At 39.7% G+C, this 18,833-nt stretch overlaps 2 protein-coding genes across 3 annotated transcripts in view; both read right to left on the minus strand.

Moving 5' to 3' along the window:
• LOC115629574 (cholecystokinin receptor type A) overlaps positions 1–18,833 on the minus strand; it is a 57,232-nt gene that overhangs the window by 8,698 nt on the left and 29,701 nt on the right. The window contains exons 2-3 of the mRNA XM_030526065.1: positions 8,265–8,465; positions 4,746–5,231 (exon numbers count right to left, since the gene is read on the minus strand). Of these exons, the coding sequence (XP_030381925.1) occupies positions 4,746–5,231; positions 8,265–8,465 (687 nt within the window). The remainder of the gene's footprint in view (positions 1–4,745; positions 5,232–8,264; positions 8,466–18,833) is intronic.
• LOC115629626 lies at positions 5,587–7,459 on the minus strand. Of its 2 annotated transcripts, none has more exons than XM_030526127.1 (2): positions 7,178–7,459; positions 5,587–7,119 (listed from the first exon to the last, which is right to left on the minus strand). In XM_030526127.1, exon 2 carries the CDS (start codon positions 6,970–6,972, stop codon positions 5,620–5,622), a length of 1,353 nt encoding a protein of 450 aa, XP_030381987.1. In that variant the 5' UTR covers positions 6,973–7,119; positions 7,178–7,459; the 3' UTR covers positions 5,587–5,619. The 2 variants fall into 2 exon arrangements, with proteins under 2 accessions (XP_030381987.1, XP_030381988.1); XM_030526128.1 differs by having other exon boundaries at positions 5,587–7,002; positions 7,178–7,276.

The following is an 18,833-nucleotide window of genomic DNA, read 5'->3' on the forward strand; positions in this document are numbered from 1 at the left end:
GACAATCGACCCGCAAAGCACCCAAGGAGCATCTAGGCCCAGGCCCGGGCCTAAGCTCAAGCTCAAACCCAATAGCAAAGCTCTATGTTCGTGCATGTGGCCTGACTTACTTTAGTCTAGATAAGGGATTTTAACGAGCGCTTAAACGCTTGCCTTTTGCATAATTTACAGCAATATTTTGACCCATTCGCCCCCCTTTTGGATAGAGAAAGGGTTGAAGCTGGTAGCACCAACCACCTTGTTATCCTTGGCCTGAACTTAATTTACGTTGCTACATCATAATTCATTTTTGACTGGAACTTAATTGCTTCCATATGTGTGTGTGAAAACACACAAACACACAAACACACACACACACACTCGTAAATAGCCACACTGTGTAGATAGAAATTCACAGTTGATTTTATTAAACGAGAATTTTGAAAATGTTGCACTTTGTTTTGTCATGACGCATGCCATGGATGGAGTTATTGGCTAAGTAAATCACCACAAATAAATGAGATGACCTTCTGCCGTGCTTTTTAAACAAAAGTGATTTCCCAACAAAATATTGTTGTGTTGAAAACTAACTACATAATGCAACATAAACTTTGAATATGCGAACAGGAAATTACATTCTGTTTTAATTACTAAACACCCTAAACATCGCACAAACATACATAAATTGCTCACATGTTTGTCTGATATAATAATACTAATCGAAATTGAAATCAGCATAGCGAAAGGCTGTTGCTACTTTGATTATATTCATTTAATATTTATATATTTAAATGAAAGCTAATGTTTTGTTTCACTTAGCAAGCGAATTATGCACGAGTACAATGAATATATTCTGGATTAGTGGAAAGTCAATTGTCGGTTTAGTTGAAGGATAATTGTTCGCACGTGCGCACATTGTGGGCAGCCCTATAGCTGATGTGTAAAGATAAATTAGGCAGCATTTGGCTTCAAATTATTTGCCGGTCGTACATGCTGTGAAAGCAACAAATTAAAAAAAGCTCTCAGCATTGAATTAAAATTGTATTAAAATGAAATGAAAACCCCTTTTCATGGAATGAGGCGATTAGGTATTTATGGATAAACAGGCAAAATTTAGTCCAAATTGTAACAAACTCCAACCATTCCTTCCTGCTCATGTTATATTTTTTTTTACAGCTGTGTGTGATTTTGATGATATCAGATGCCTCAATTTATTTGCACAGACTCGTACACATAAAAAGCAATTATGTAAATTTAACACATTACATCAAATGAAATGTAACCAATAACATTTTCTGATGTCTCATTAGTCCGCATAGTTACCGGGGACATCGATATGCGTGTGCGTGTATACTCGTACACTCGTTTCTACATTTCTCTCTGTCTATAATGTACCTATATCTGTGTGAACACTTCACATGGCAACTGTCACAAGTTGTATTTTATGTATGTAAGTAATATCGGAAGGTGGGCTTTGTGCTGGGGGCTTCATTATGTCAGCCACCCACTACCGACTAAAACCGACTTCAATGGGAATTAAAACATTTTTTTCCAATTTTTCTTTCAACGTTTCCAGGAGTGATAAATGAAAGGAAACGGCGCAGACTTTGCGACAAATGTAGTGTGGAATTCGAGGGGGATACAAAATGTTATAAACGGAAATCGGTATAAAAAACGAGAAGGAATTGATTTGATGTTGCAATCTTGTGCGCCCTCATTTTTATTTCTATTTTATTTCTTACTCTTCGATAAGTTATGCCACTGATTGCGAAAGTGTGAGTGCGAGTGAGCATGTGAATGTATGTGCGCGCGCGTGTGTGTGTGTGTGTGTGTGTGTGTGTGTCAAGCATCAAATGGTCCAACCATAAGAGCACCGGTAAACTGCCGAAATGAATGAAAATGAAAATCACTTTGACATGACAAAGTTTACACTGCGCTGCCGACAAATCCATCGCCATCAAAGTCCTTGTCTTGGCTGTGAAGCCCACTATGTCACCGTCATTGTCGCCGTCGTCGTCACCGTCACCGGCGCGGTCGCCATCGTCCCGGCCGTCTTCCATATCCACCTGTACTCCATCTTCCATTAAGCGTTTACTTTGCCATCGCACTTGATGCTGTCTACGTGTCCGTGTTGCTAACGCCATTGAAAACGCAATGCATCGAATAATTTGAGCCCCGCACATTTTATCTTAACGAGGACTGCACGTGAAGTTATCTTATTGCGAATATAAATAGTCGTTTTCAGTATGCCACCGCAATTGTGGGAGATACGAATATGTCAGCAATATTTTTAGTTGCAGTTTGAAGCTACGCCGACATACATATGTATGTATGTATGTACATATAATTTGCTTAGCTGCGCCTTTTCGTTAGCACTTTCGCGCGACTGCAAATTGTTTGTTTTCGGCTTGTCTTTTAATAATATAGTTAATTGCTAATCTGGTACAATTGCATAGCAGCAGTAATTTGTTATACCAATTAGGCGCCTTGTTTTACACGTTTTTATAATTAAACAATTAATTATGTACATAATTGTATGTATGCACTGAAAGACAAAAGCCATAATCAAAACAGTAAACGGTTGAAAAAAAATATGTACACATTGCCATTCCAACTGAATTTGAAAAAAAATTTTCATAGATGGCGCAACGAACACTCCGTATATTCATTGAAAATGACAAAAAATGACAGCCGATATGAGGCAGTTAAGCCAAAAGTCTGTTAATTAGTGATGTAAGTCCGAAATGAACATCGATGTTTTACATCGGAAACGAAAATCGGCATAACAACACATGCTAGATCCCGTTAGTTTTAACAATGACAACAATCGTTTGTATAAATATGTAACTTTCGTTTTTTATTTAAATTTAAATCTTTAAGATATTTCCTGGGTTGAACATTATTCAATTTTACGAATACTTTGAAATTTCATTCAGTCTTCTGACTTGATGGTTGCGGCGTGACTCGAACCAGAAAAATTTTATCCAATTCGGTCAATTCTAAGAAAGGTTATTAGCGAAACAAATTCTCGCCAGTACAACCCCCACAAACTGCAGCAACAAGTTCGCTCTTCTTCTTCCTCTTTTTGCTTCTGCTATGGGCGCATCTAATCTAAAATCGATTTTTTTTTATCACTACTGTTAACTTGAATGCACCAAACGTAATTATTTTCATACAAAATCAACTCTTAATTATTCCAAAAGCAAACTTTTGTAAGCAACTGTCTTGCCGATGCAGCTAAGCAAATACTACTATACTCGTATAATTATAAAATAGCTTAGAGTCAAGATATTTTGATATAAAAGAGTACGAGTCAAATTTTAGATTTTTCCTATGGGAATAGCACATACTGAAACAGATATAACCCTCGCAGAAAATATAAATACCCATGTGCGTGTACAAGTATGTATGTATGTCAACATCATATATTACGCATACGTCACGTGGTCTGGAGTGCTGTCTATCTGTCCGTCCCTTAGACTGTGTCGCGCATCGACATTGCATAATTTGCTGCTCTTGTTTTTGCTGATGTCGTTGGCGTTTGCGTTGCTGTTGCTATTACTGTTGTTGTTGCTGTTGTGGCTGATAAATTGACAAAAGGCGACACGGTAGCAAACTCAAACTTAATGCCGTTATGGTAACCAGGAGCAGCAACAGCAGCAGTAGCAGTAGCAGCAGCAGTTTCTCTGCTCAGCCCAGTTCAGCAGCTGCTGAGTGAGTGCCCCACTAATGGCACTTGCGACATCTGAATCGCTACGCACATACATATGTATAGTACATATTCTTGTATATATAGCAGTACATACTTGTATGTAGGTGTGTGTGTTTGTTGCAGCAATTGCGCTGACGCGACATTGAGTGAATTCGTCATGCAAATCATTCGGTGCGTGACAAGCTTTGGCATGTAAATTTTGCGGGCAACCAATTTGTGATGGAGGGATGTGGATGTGACTGACACCTGGTATTTTGTGCTGGCGTGGATAGCTGCGAATGCAACGTGCCGCCATCATGAGATGAGGTTGCATCCATGCCCATATGGCTGACCACACAAAGAGCATGAACATGAATCCAAAGCAGAAACCGCTGGGCTAATTGACGGGATGGTAAGCGTAAATTCGATTGATTAATGCGTAAGCGCAGTGTTTTTTTTTTTTTTTTTAATTAATATTCAACTCGTGGATGACTTTAATATTTCTGTAAAAACACTGATTTTTTGATCACCCTCCGCTATAGTTTCTAGATAAATATACATGAGTCTTTTAAGCTCCGAGCCCTGTTGTTTTGATGCTAGCTGGTTTCACTTTGCAAACGATCCAAGGACTATCTGTTTGTCGCTTTGTCTTCGTATTTATTTTTAAAGACATTATTAGACAAAATATAATAATAATTGCCACAATCCAAAGACGACTTTTAGTTTTATATGCATTTTCTCTCTTAAAATAAACAATGAACATGAATAATAAATTGGCTTACAAATTTATGAGAATATTTACTTTACAAGTATATTATAAAATGAATAGCTTGGAAATATTAAACGGCAATATATTCTTATGACGGCACTAGTTTTTTTCATTTAATTCAAAGTGTATATATGGTATCTAAAGTGTTAAGTGTCGCCTCACTCATTCACAAATATAAATACAACATATAGTATATTTAAAAGCAATAGAAGGACGAATGTACATAACTTTGCAAATTGTATAAAGTATGCCTGGGTCTTAGAAAAGATACGGCGCAGTGTTTAAAGTGCGAATGGCTCTACTTACCATAATAATATTGGGGTGCTGCAAACTGTTGTTGTTGCTGCGAGTGTTGTTGCTGTTGGAAGAGCAACTCCAGCTCTGCAGCGCCATCCATGCCACTGCCACTGCCATCCACTGCACCGCCACAGCTCTGACGCAATTGAAAGCGAAACGATTGATTGACATTGCCATGATAGTTGCTGCCGGTATAGCTTAATTTGGCGACTCTGGCTCCAGCGCCAGCACCACAGCTCTGGCTGCTGCCACTGTTAGGTAGTCCGGCAACTGCGACAAGGCTTCCCGGCCCACTGCTGGCGGCAATGCCACTGCTCCCAAAAATCATGGCGCGCTCATTTCGCATGCTCACGTACAGGGTTCGCGTGATCAGAAAGTACGTAAAGCTGAGGACGAGCAGCGGAAAAACGAGAAGTGCCAGCACCAGGAATATGTTGTACGCCCGCTCGTAGCCTAGCGAACCAGTTGGCCAATGCTCGCGGCACTTACGCAGACCTGCAATCAAGTAGGAAGTAATAAAAGGATATAGAGATCGCACAAAAATAAATAAAAGCTTGCCTTTACATTTATATGCTTAATCATACTCCACACGAATATTCATCGACGAGCATCGTTATGATGGAATACTCTTGCGATTTATTTATTCAGCTGACCCTATCGACTCTTTCTCTAACCGTCCAAGAGTTGTTGCCTCAAAAGAGTAAGGGAAAACAACAATGTCAGATTTTATACACATCAGATACATATATTTTCGTTAAATGTCTACTCGCCAATTGTCGATTGTTCGTAAAGAGGTACGGTCGAGAACCACGGAATTATCCTTTCGAAATATGATTAGACACAATTACAATATTGCTCCATAGTTAATTTTATTGCGCTTAGTTTAAAAACGTCTAGACCCCGACATGTTTTGGAGCTGCTTCTTCTCGAAAATCTCAGAATCAAGCTCATAGATGAGATAGCTGGTGCGTCCGTCCATGTCGGCAGGCGAAAGTTTCTCCAGGTTCATAACCAGACGTTCGTTCATATTCAGGTCGCTGACTAGCTCGACCATCATCTTGTGGGATATACGCAACATGGGAGTTCCCATCTCCTGCCACAGCGAAATCAGATCATGGTTTGCTTTCAGTTCCTCGTCACTGAAGAAGGTTTGATAGTTGATCCGACAGCCTTTATAGCCATTCAGCTCGATGTCTTGGATGGAGTGTCCTTCGACGTGGTAGATGAGAGCACGCGGCTGCTGTTGAGGTCCATGCAAGTCAGAGGTAAGAGCTAATTTAGAGCGCAACAAATGTATCTGATGGGTATCGATCAGCAGCAGCAAATAGAGCAGCTGTCCATCTGGACGGACTGTTTTCAGGAACAGACGGGTCTGCTCAAAGCTGATGGGCACAGCATCGTGAAGCAGACGCAACATCAACTGCACCGAGGTCACTGGACGGAATAGTTCCATCAAATACTGCGACGGAGTGCCATCCGCATTCAATCGGCCAATGCACAAAGTGTCCGCCCACAGCTGCAGGGCTACGCCATCACCCAGAATATCGCCCAGCTGCTGGAGGCAACTGTTGCAATGCACATGCATTCGATTCTGCGTCACACAGCCTTCGAACAGACGGGGATTGATCACAATATGATTCAGTCCGTAGAAGATCTCATTTTCGCTTGGAATCAGCGGAGTCTTGTTCTTGGGGCAGAAGTAGGAAGCTGCCTCCATGGTGCACACCGGAATAGCGACCGGCCCGTAACGCCGCATTGGAACCAACTCGGTGGCACAGTGGCCACAATGTAGGGCGATCGGAGTGTTCTCATCGAAACGCAGCTGCAACGGATTGATGCCCACCTCCACGGTATTATTGTTTAGAGCCTCGTCATCCACGCACTGGAGACTCAAGCCCAAGAGTGTAGCGTCGCCCTCTGGGGAGCGCAGGTAACGCACGTTGCTCACATTGCAGCTGTCATTCTCAGAGCTCGCAGTGTTGCCAGGATTGACGGAACTGCCGGAACTGCCGCCGGCCTCACCACCGGTCCCACCACCGGGGCTGTTGACACCCTCAGTATTGATCAGGAAGTACTCGCTGAGAAGCAAGCGCTGTTCACAGTTGCGCTCGATCCAACGAATGCCATTAGCGCTCACATTGATGACCTTATTTCGGGACTCCCCCGAGTTGAGCATCAGGACGTTGATCCATTTGTTGCTGCGCATCATCGAGATGACAATATGGTCCAGCGGCATCGTGTACTTTTGGTTGGTCTGATTCGCAAGCTAGTTGTTAATAATTTACTACTTTAGTTTTTCAATTTTGTTAATTTTGAAATCCCCAATACTGAACAAATATTGGACTGGTTTTACTAAACAAATTGAGTGTATTTTCGAAGCCAACTTGGATGAAAAGAAAAAAAGTGTATATGATTCGATTTCAGGAATTTGCAATAATTACCTTATGGTGTGTTAACACTTTATAATCAATCGTTTTCACAATTCACCCAAGTATCGCCAATTGTCCGTAGGATTGCGTTTCTATGCGGAACACCCTCACAATCCAATGCTTTTTTTTTTTTTTTTTTTTTTTTTTTTGGACACAACTATGTTTGTTTCAAACGCAAAATCAAGTTGAAGACTTAAAGTGTGGAACAACGCGGTTATTTTATTCTTCACGTCTGTGCGAATTCACCTAGGGCTAGCCGAAAAGATGTACGTATGCATGTATGTATGTATGTATGTGTTTGTTATGTGATAGTGTGAAAATGTGCTCTATCTACAATCACAATCGAAATTACTAATACGAATGAGCTCATTGGCAATGCTTGCTTCGGCTTGTTATTTGATGCTCTCCTCAGACGAAATACAAGTAGAATGATAAAAAAAAAACTAAAGCTCCTGTTCAAGAGATGAGAGGTTCTCGGAAATGTACATTTTTCTCAAGAAAACCAGCTAAGCAATCCGTTTGCTTACAGAAAATAAACTCTGGAGCAAAAATGCCAACTTGCTGAAAATTTGAACTGTATCGAATACTATGTATTATCGATTAAGAAGGAAACGTATAGAAATTATGAACTGAAAATGTGGAGCTTTAAATCAATGATAATCGATAATATACATACATATGTACTTACTGTACCAGAAAGAAATAATTCCAATTAAAACGTAAATAAATAGGCAGCAAATTAATGAATTGTTTATTTATAATAGGAAAATGTTTGCGATGCCTTTCGTTGTTGATCAACGAGCTTGCTTTCGTACGACTAGTATGTACATACATATGTAAGTACATATGTATGTATAGTAAGCTGATGAAAAAAATGAGCTCGGAGCTGCATTAAATGTAGAAATAGGGAATAAGTAAGGGTCTTTGAGGTTGCAGTCAGATTTATGCAAATAACGACAAACACTGACTAAAAGCGAATTTATTTATTTCACTTATTGCAGACCCTGCTGTCTCTGGATATACATACATACATGTATGTATGTATGTATGTATGTAAGTACATATGTATGCAAGTAAATAATACTATTTGTGCACTTACCTTGTCGACTTGTGGGCATCAGTTGGCTAAAGACCGCAATGGGCGTCATGCACGCCAGACTTCCTAGCCAGATGAACGCAATGATTTTGTTTGCATGGTTGATGGTCTGCCAGGTGCGGGAGCGTAGGGGATGGCAAATAGCATAGTACCGCTCGCAGCTGATGGCCACCAGAGTCCAGGAGGAGACGGCTACAGAGGCGGCTGCAATGGCACATTGAAAGGCGAAAGGCAAATGATAAATTGCGAAGCTTTAGCATTTGATGCCAGAACATTTGTAGTGATGGCAGCTGACCAACCATAGACGCATCCTTTGCTATGGACGAGTGCTAGAGTTGTGTTTTAGAGTCGCCTTTATGCTGACCTTTGGCATAATTAAAATGTTAATGCTTGTCTGAATGGCTGCTAGTTGCTGCTGCTGCCTGCTGGCTGCTGGCTGCCATCGTCTACAAACAATTTCACTTTTCAAAACAAATGAACCTCATTTGGTTTCCTGATGAGCCAACGATGACTGCGTGACTTGACTGCTTGAGCGACGAATTGGCGCTGGGGATGGCCGCGTGACTTTGTTTAAAATAATGTTTTGTCAAAAGAATATAAAACTATTCTCTGCTGAACGACTAGCTTTTGTATAAATAATTATCGGATGGATATTTCTGAAGGTTTTTTTCAATAAAAATAATCAAAATAAATTAAAATTGAACAATATGCATCTTGAAAAGTAAGCAAATTCAATTCAAATTTCAGATTCCCTCCAAAAGTTATTCAATACATCGTATCGAATTGATGAGCACTAAACAGATAAGTAATCAAAACTATTTCGTAGCTAGTAACAAAATGCGCTTCAACCATCTATTTCTGCGTGATTCGCTGGGCGCATCGTTTCGTCACGAGCCCATCTTATCTTGCGATATCACTGGTAGCCCTCGCGCCTAATGTTTCAGACGGGTAGAAAAATGTTGGCAATTAATCACTTAAGAAAATCGCTACAAATGTTTTTGCACATCCGAGAGGGTGCACAAAATTTAAGAAGCACACGTCTGCTAGGATTTTTATGCTCTGTACCCGAAGCGTAAAAAGGGTATGTAAGGTTTGTGCAAAGTAATAGGGGGAAGAAATCATCTCTGATTCCGTAAATCAGCATGGCGGGAAAAATAGATACAGCGATGTCCGTCTAGCCGACAGTCTGTCTGGATGAACGTCTGGAGTTCGGAAATGGTTGAGCCCACATTGGCAATACTTGGTATGAGGACTCTAATTATCGACGGACAATAAGAGTTTCTTTTTTTCCCCCCTCTCCCCGTTGTAGACTTTCGCTAATCCTGTCAACCACGTATTTAATATATAATTGCTATTTTTGTTTTCAAATTCTATACAAATTTGTAAAGTTCAAAGTTATTAGTGAAAGACATTCACTCCATCACCTCTTTCTTTTTTGCTTTCGCATGGTACAGAGTATTTCATTGTCGGCCTTGCTCGACAGTGCTCTTGCTCGAGGACTACCTTTAGGTAGGTCAAGGCACTGGGCGCAGATACCTGTGCTGATGAGCATGCAGCTTGTCAAAGGCATAGTCGGAACTTTTTGTTTGTGTACTCGTACAGCACAACAAATACAAATAGAGAAGGAAAGAATTTCGAAAAAGTGAAAAAAATTAGACAAGCTGCGCTTAGTCCAAAGCAGCGACGACTGTTCTCTCTTCAAAGTCAACAAACAAACAAACAAACACAGCGCAAATACACGCAAGCAGCCAACCAAGTTGCTAACCCATATACCCTCTCCCTTGCTCCCCCCTCCCCACCCAACCCCATACTCCCATACCCATGACTTGCAGCACGCTTAGCCAGAGCTCAAAGGGATGCGCCAATTCGGCGTGGGCGACGTTCACATTACAGTTGGCAAATGCTAAAATATTCATGTCGAGCTTTAATAGACCAGGCCGGCCGACAGTGACAAAATTCGCGGATGTCAGAAGCAGGGCAGGTGTGGCGGTGACGGTGGTTGGCGGTGGTTGGCGGTGGTTGGCGGTGGTTGGCGGACAGTGGCAGCTTCAATTTGGCCATTGGGCTTGAGGGTAAGCAAATGGTTCAACAAGCCGAGCTCATTAACAAAATTAAATTTAGCTCTGTGCGCATTTGGACATGGCTCAATGAGTAGCACGAGCTGCCTGGACAGCTGGACCTTCCAGCTTTGTTTGTTGGGTGCCTCAGCTGCGGGCCGTAACAAAAATGGAAATTATATGCAAATGCTTAAAAATAGCAACATTTCCATCGGTGCGAACGGGTGGCAGAGGAAAAGTTAAGGTACTAATGCAAATAATTAAGACAGAGAATACACGACAAATACTCTGCAATGTGTGGGTGCTTTGCTGGTGCTTTGCTTGCTGAAGCTGGGGGCGAATGATGCTTGGGCTCGATCTGAGGTCTGCTGGGCTGATGGGCTAATGGGCTGATGGGCTTGTTGGCGTGTACATAATTTCATTTTTTTATGACAATAAATGGCAAGTGGCCGGAAGCTCTGCGAAGTTATGTAGTTGGGTCCGCAGCGGTGTCGCTCATTAAGCGTTAGAATATCTGGGTGGTTATGCAAAATACGTTTGAAAATATGCCAAAATTAAACCCCTCATATTTCGGGGTTGGGGATATATTGCAATGCTTCTTTGTGTTTAAATAATTGTACCTGCAGAAAAACAGGCAAATACAGTTTTTTAATAAGGTTCTGATCACGCAATACTATAACTTTTATATTTAAAAGAAATTCACCTCAAAAAACGAATACATTTTAGCAAATATATTTAACGAATATATTAATGCTTTTATAATCTTACAAATCTAAAAATATAAACCCTTACTAATTCTAAATTACAAACAAAAACTTTCATTTGATCGTTTCTATTTTGTTAAAATTCTGGTATATTGTGCCATATTTTAAAAACCACCACATATCAAGAATAGCTTTTGAAACAAAGAAGGTTTTGCGGAATCGACTGATTGTTCCTGCCTCAGCTATAGGCTAAAAATCAGCCATAAATTATGACTAAAGACGGCTAATCAGAATCACCTATATTGATTATATATTGTTCTATAACCAAATCAACATTTCATTGCTTTATATACAGTTTTAAAATTAACGGAATAAATAGATATGCAATGAATTCGTTATTTAAGCTTCTCGTCCGCAATCACCTCGCAACGAGTATAGAATTTAGTACAGCTAATTCTGTTTTTACACGATTGATTGGTTCCAGAAACAACCGTGTAAAAAAAGACATTAATCATATGAAAAAATAGGTGATTGGCTCCTTATCTTTATGTATATGCTATTTTTATTTTCAAAGCGTGTTATATCAAAATCGTGCAAAATATATGTAGCGTGTAAAGGCGTTGCCAACACAAAATGATGATGGAATGTAGTTTTTTTCACTCCATCGCATTTTGCAGTTCTTTTCAGAAGGCAGCATACAACAATTATGTAGTATATATGTATACCTATTCACATTTCACAATCGTTAAAAGAGGCAAATTGTCATACAAAATATCTATAATTGTTTGTGGATTTTTCTTTTAATATTTAAAAATATTTTAGCCCAAAGGTCGTGGGTTTGATTCTCCCCGAACACGAATGTCTTCATTGTTATGTTTTTTGGTTAACATGATTTCGAAATGTAATTGAAATGTTTTTTTGTAACATTATAAAGGCTATGTATGTAAAGAGACTTTGTTTAGATTGGTTAATGAAACGCTAAATAAATAAGACGTCTATTTCATTAGCACATCTAATGCAAAGGCAGCCAGTCACACAATAATTTCTAATGTGCTTTAGTAGACGGCTTGGCAAGGCTTTTGTGGCTAATACAGTCGTTTGGTAATTCTCTGACATTTAGATTGTTATGACTGCCTACTCATGTAGCGAATGCAGACTAGCCGACACTTAACTACCCACACACTTACACACACACACACACTCACATAGACACGCCGTCGCAGTTGCAACATTAATTTCATTATACAAAATGGCCCAAAAAAGCCCTTGGCGCCCATTTGCATTTTAGCTGCAACCCACACGCAAACAAAGAAAACAAGAGAAAAGGAGACAGAGAGAGAGAGAGAGAGAGAAAGAGAGAGAGGGGGGAGGACGCATATGCACTTGACCTTTAAAGTGGCAACCGAATTGCAATTTAGGGTGCACACTTAATGTATTTGTGGGCGTGCCCGCCCCCATTGCGACAATGGGAGCCGCTTGTCTTCTTGATTTGCATTTGAACTCCGTCACAAAATGCCGCTGATGGTGTCAGAATCAAGCAAAAGCGATACCTTTCCCATTGGGTGTATTGCCAGAAAGTTTATTCCATTAACTTTAAATTACGTATTTCATTTGATAAATGCGTGCAAACTTTTCGTTTGACATTCTGGGCTCGCACTCGACTTCGGAGAACTGTTAAGCAGATTTTCAGCAAAACTCATGCATAAAATATAGTATACGAGTATATATGTATAAACATATAAGTATATGCTAAAAACACATAAAAAAAACAGCCATACAAAAGCACACACACAGACACACACACATGTGGAAAAGTCGTTTTTACACACTCACACATTTGGCTTATGGACAGAGAGTATTTTGTACCTTGTCAAGTTATTTAGCTCCCCAAAAGTTGGTCATGTGTGTATATTTTTAACAAGATATTCTGTGCCCTATGCTTTTCAACAGTTAATTGCTTTACCCGGCTGTAAGCGTGGTCGCCGGAGTGGACGGGGGTGTTCAAAAACGCGTGTGTGCTGCTCCATGCAATAATGGAATGGAATTTATTGGCTCTTGCAAAGCACCGTGCAACAAAATGGCAACAAAGTCAATTTCTGAGTAGAAATATGTTTCCTTTTTAAAACAAAAATAAATATACATTTTATAATAAACTAAATTACTACTTTTGTACTATTTTATTTTAATAAAGGTGTCTTTAATGTATCATTAGCGCGTTGGAGAAATAGTAATGGAGTAATGGAAATCCATAGGAGTGTCTTAAGATTTTCTAATTTTCTGATTTTCATTTGAGCAATAAGAAAAATGTTTTATTTTCAATTAAAAGTATAAGTAAGTTATCGAATTGTTCAAATAGGTAATGCCAACGTTTGATTTTTTTACAGCACTGCCAGGCCAAAATAGGCACGTGACTCAGCTTTTTACAAGTGATGTCTGTTTTTTTTTTGCCTTTGGCAATGCTGAGAGCAGAAAATTCAGGAAAGCGACATCAACTGATTTGTATAATATTTGCAGTTGGTATGGCCAGCACAAAACACAATCTACTCGATGAATTGGAAGAGGCCTTTGAGGTGGGCGCCCGTGCCATGATGGCATATATCGACTCCTGCTGCAATGGGATCGACACTGAACAGTCTGTGGACATTATGAATCGCGGCGCAAATCACTTCGCACAGCTATCCCAGGATCTGAACGCATATTTTGTGACACAAGCGGAAAAAGCCGCTCGCCTGATGCCTCTGCAAAAACTGAAGGCGGAGAACGGGGAGCTGCGAGAGGAGCTGCAACGCAAGGAGCAGTTATTGGTTGAGCACGACGAGCGCTTTCAGAAGTGGAAAGCTGAGCTAGATGCCGTGAATGGGACTATTGAGGAAGCTACAGCAGCATACATGGAGTTCAAAGGAAAGCTGTACAAGCCAATGCCGAAGGTGGCATCGCCGGTGCCTCTAGTCGCTTCCTCGGACAGCGAAAGCGAAGTCGGTTCTGAGACTGGAAGAGACTTGGATGATGTCGTTCTGTCCGACGAGTCGGGCCTCAGCGAGATCTCTGTCCCGTCAATAGTGATTAGCGAAAAAGGCGATGACAAGACAGCTGATGTAGGAGGCTCGCCAAAGGCGGAACGTGAAGCGGATGGAAGCGACAAGGAGAACACTTTCGACTCCACCTTCAGTACACCTAAGGCAGAAACCGTGAAGAAGCGCTCAATTTTTGACACCCCATCGGATGTGGGTTCTTCCGAGCAGGACGAAGCATTATAGGGAAATGCAGAGCCCAGAAAAGTCTGGTATTGATAGACCTTGAAAGGAAATAACTAGCTCAATTATAATTTGATAAAATTTAGAATTGTGTATAAACGTTGACTCGTACCACTGTGCTTGGCTTGTTTTATGGCCACTTTATCTATATAAATGCAGACACGCACCGGTTGGCTAGAAAGGCAAACTTTTTAGTTACCACCGACCTGTGCGGTTCAAGAGCAGATGGCGATAGTCAGTTGGCTAGAAGGGCCACTGCTGTGCATCAATTTTGGCCAACTTGCCAGCCAAGTACTTACATTTAATTACGCTGGACAGCCAAATCCACCGCCACAGCCACAGCCCTTAACCCGTTGCCCGTGCCTGTTGACCCCTGGGCAGACCTGTTGAGCATCGTCCGTTGGCGGGCAAGTCGAGATGGATAATAAGATGAAATGGGTGTAAAAGTAGTAAAACTTGCCAGTCGCAAAACTCACTGAGACCGCATCAAAGTTATTTTCTGTGGAAAATAAACAAAAAGTCAACCAAGTTTCAAAAGCGGGTACCGAGACCGGGGACTGGGTACAGGGTATCTCCCTTTGGGTCACTCTTGATTGGGACTCAAGACAGTTTGCAGCAGCAAATGTGCTTTCCACGCTCGATTTTGAGCTATCCTGCCAGTGTTTTCTCTTTCCAGTCAGGTTTGTAGGCAAAAGCAACAATTTTAATGCCAATTAGGAGGAACAGACCTCTGGCCACCAATGCAAATGCCAAAGACAGTGCCAAAGAGGCACACCGAAAGCTCCCTGCTTTTATCTAAATCGAAAAATGGGGTCCGAATATTCAATGCACTTTGTGTGCACACACACACACACACACACTAACATTTACACACAACCACACCCATTTGCATATTGTTATTTGAAACCGATTTTAAATGCAGCCTGCAAAAATATGCAACTCGTATATACTGCTATGTATGTATGTATGTATGTGTATAACATCCTCTCATTCATACACACAAATGCGTTTTTACACGATTCAATTGGCAATGGCTGAAAGGATTCGGGCAAAACTAAAAACAACAAGAGCAGCAGCAGCAGCAGCAGCAGCAAGAATTACACAAATGTTCGTTGTTTATAATCTAGCAATCAAATTGAATAATTTAGTAATAAATAGTTAATAAAATATAACAAAGGCTAATTCCAGTGGGAGGACAAGAATGTTTCGTAACATAAATGCAGAGAGAGAAAACAATATACATACATACATACATATGTATGCATATATTATTTAGCGCCCAAATCGATGAAAAGCACTGAAGAAGGTCAAAGTTTTTATACTCTGTGGCAGACCTCACAAAATATCTATGTACTTACATACTGCAAGTATATGTATAATCCTAATCGGTATATCTTCGCCCGTCTGTCCCCCCGACCGTTCAAATGCGTGCACGCAATTATCTCGGAGAGTATAAGAGCTGGAATAACGCAACTTGATAGTATTTATAGGTATTCCCTTAAGCCCCAAGCAAATCAAGTATTCCCTTTTTTCTGATATATCCCACACTCTTCTGCTGCTAGCGATTTGTACTCGAATTCGCCAAAGGCTTCATCCTCATGTCATCGTATCTGAATTATAGGCTTTAATGTACTGCTCCTGCTTTGTCAGCTAGCTGCTGATGTTGTTGTTGTACTGCATATAGTTGTACATACATACTTATATAGGCACGCATAGATAAATGTATGCCATCGAAATTGGTACACGCCCCACATTCTCTTCAGATTTTCATTCATTATTTCAAAAACTGTCATGTTTGTTAGCAAACAAAAAAAAAATACTTTTTGGCTATAATTCCCAAATCATAATTCTCCTGAATGCAAAAATTTTTTTTGATATTTTATTTCCCCATGCACATTTGTATGCCATCTGATTCAATTCTTATTACAGAAACTACCAAATTTTAATTATCAGATTAAATGCTCTGCTCTGACAAATTATTACAACACTTTTCGCCTAAGATTAGATTATGACTAGAAGGGGCTCCATTAACTTGAATAATGCGCCAATATCCTCTTGCTTCGATCGACGATGTTTGGTGACCGCGGCGGAGTGAATCGAACCCGGGTATTCTTATTACCTCTGGGTACAAAACTCACTCATGTGGACCCGGCTAGCTCGCTTAGCTACGCCGGACACAAATAACTGGCAACGAATGGTCCTCATAAGCTGACATGGCAGACAGCGTGTAAAGGCATTGCCAGCCCAAAATTTTGGTGGCACTGTTGCCAACCTTAGACTGAAGGAAAAAAATCTATTTTTGCCGGGAAGAAGAGTAAATAAAGCTAATAAATAGCTAATACAAAAAAATCAAAATTTCTGTTTGCAAAAAATGCTAAGAAAAACATTTTTGTCACAGTATTTTAATCATCTTGATGAACATTTAATATCATATTCGCGCATTTTGTTTTAACATAAAGATGGTTTAAGATGGTGGTACCGTTGGCAAATATTAATAAGGCTGCCACGATTCCACTTTTTTACATAAATATTGGCAAAATTATGTAAAAAATATATGTATTTTTAAAAAGCTAGAATTCCCCCGTCTTGCAATTTTTTCCCGTAATACGATTTCAAAATCAACCAGATTTGACGGGAAAAAATTAGCAACACTGCTTCTCTGCATGTTTATTTCTGTTTATTTTTTTTATTTATTACGTGTGTGAAATGCAAATAAGGCACCAACGGCACCAAAGTTTTATACTGTTAGTTAATAAAGAATAAGAAATAATGATAACATTTAGAAATTCTTTGTTACATAAATTCCTTGTGTGCTGTTTGGAGGGGATTATCTTAGAAAGATTGGGGCACAAAACTGGGGGTCCTTTTCCAGTAAGTTCTGCAACCAGTGAACGTTTTTTCTACTTTTGACCTAGGCTTATATGAGCGACAAACATGGCTTCTTAGTTAAATTTTGGATAAAATAATATTTCTTAATAATGCTTTAATGCATTAAGCTTGTATTAATACTGATTATCAACCATAGACATAGGCAGTTATTTTTAGCTGTTTGTTATTAAAATACACAAATAGCTATGTCCACGCACGCGAGCATGTTTTTTTTTTCGCATTTCTAGGCAGTGTCGGGCCACTAAGCCATGGCCGCAACAATCACCTTCTACCAAAATTAAATTCATAGCCATGATGTCAATATTTGGTATTTCAGAGCAGCCATAAACCAGAATTGTGTTATATATGTACATACTTGTATACTCGTACGAGTACCTCTCTGTTTAATAGAATAAATAAATTCAGGCTAAAACTGGCCACCGTCTAGTCATATATTCTTCAAGCTCAGCCAATTCGGATTGAATTATCCTGTACGACATTTGAACTAATGTGGAATGGCAAATGATGTGCACAGTTTATGCTAGGGATATGGTGATTAGCAGCCACAGATTCCTCCTGAATATTCAACTGACTAGCTGCATATCACACTCGCGAGTACAATACGAGTATGTAACTCTCTCCCATCTACAAGCCCATACCTGCATACATACATACATACTCGTACTAATGCATCAGCATTAGGTATACTTGGCGGGCCCTGTTCTTTTTCCACGTGCTTTCGAAATTGTTGGCAAATATTTGGCATTTGCGTTTCGCTGTTGGCACTTGTGTGGGTGTGTGAGAAAGTGTTTGCATATTTTTGTATGTAATCGCTGAAATATTAAAGCCCCAACCGCAAATCAAAGCCAAACAAATATGCATTTGTTACATCGCCGCAATTGTTGGGATCGCCACATGAAGCCAATTGTTTCATATTCGCATTTTCCTCACACGTGGGCGTGCATATTTCATGTAATTTATATGCACAAATGGCAAAACAAAAGCCTAATTTATTATTGGTAGCAGCATCAAGTCGATAGCAAATTTGATTTACATTAAGTGCCGGCATTGTGTTGGGTGCGAATATTGCTAAAAATTGATGGGCTCTTTACGAATAATGACGCAGTCCATATATGAAAGGCCCACCCACACAAATCGACAGACTTTGCAATTTCAATAATGTTATCTGTAGCATATAAAATACCGATTACACCTAATTCTGTTTTTACACGGTTTTGATTTAGCACGGTTTAAAAATGAAAAAATTGTTATATGGTTACACGACATTGTTCCATTTAGCTAACGTATGATCAATGTATTTTTTACACGGTTTTTTTTTACACGTCTTCTTCTGGTACCGATCTAGCGTGCAAAAACAGAATTAGGTGTATTTATTTGTGCCGTTATGGTCATATATAACAAACATATGGGCATTTCCAAAGAAAAATGTTCACCATTACCGAAAAACTAAAAGTTAGTAGATAAGTAAAAAGTTCAAATTATTAATATATTAACAAAAAATGGAACAAAACATATTTAAATAAAAAAAAAAATCAATACAAAAAACAGATTCTAACACATATACCTGGCTTGAATCGAACCCACGATCATTTCGTCGACTTCGTCTGTTAGGCTATAATGCCGAAAGTAACTATATAGATTGAACAAATACGATTATATTTAAATGTA

The sequence above is a fragment of the Scaptodrosophila lebanonensis genome, unplaced genomic scaffold, assembly GCF_003285725.1.
Source record: "Scaptodrosophila lebanonensis strain 11010-0011.00,11010-0021.00 unplaced genomic scaffold, SlebRS2 tig00000159-arrow-arrow-pilon, whole genome shotgun sequence".
Classification (NCBI taxonomy): Eukaryota; Metazoa; Arthropoda; class Insecta; order Diptera; family Drosophilidae; genus Scaptodrosophila; species Scaptodrosophila lebanonensis.

Excerpts from the sequence above, each read along its gene's own strand:
- LOC115629626 (XM_030526127.1), bottom strand. The coding sequence starts at position 6,972 with ATGCCGCTGGACCATATTGTCATCTCGATGATGCGCAGCAACAAATGG.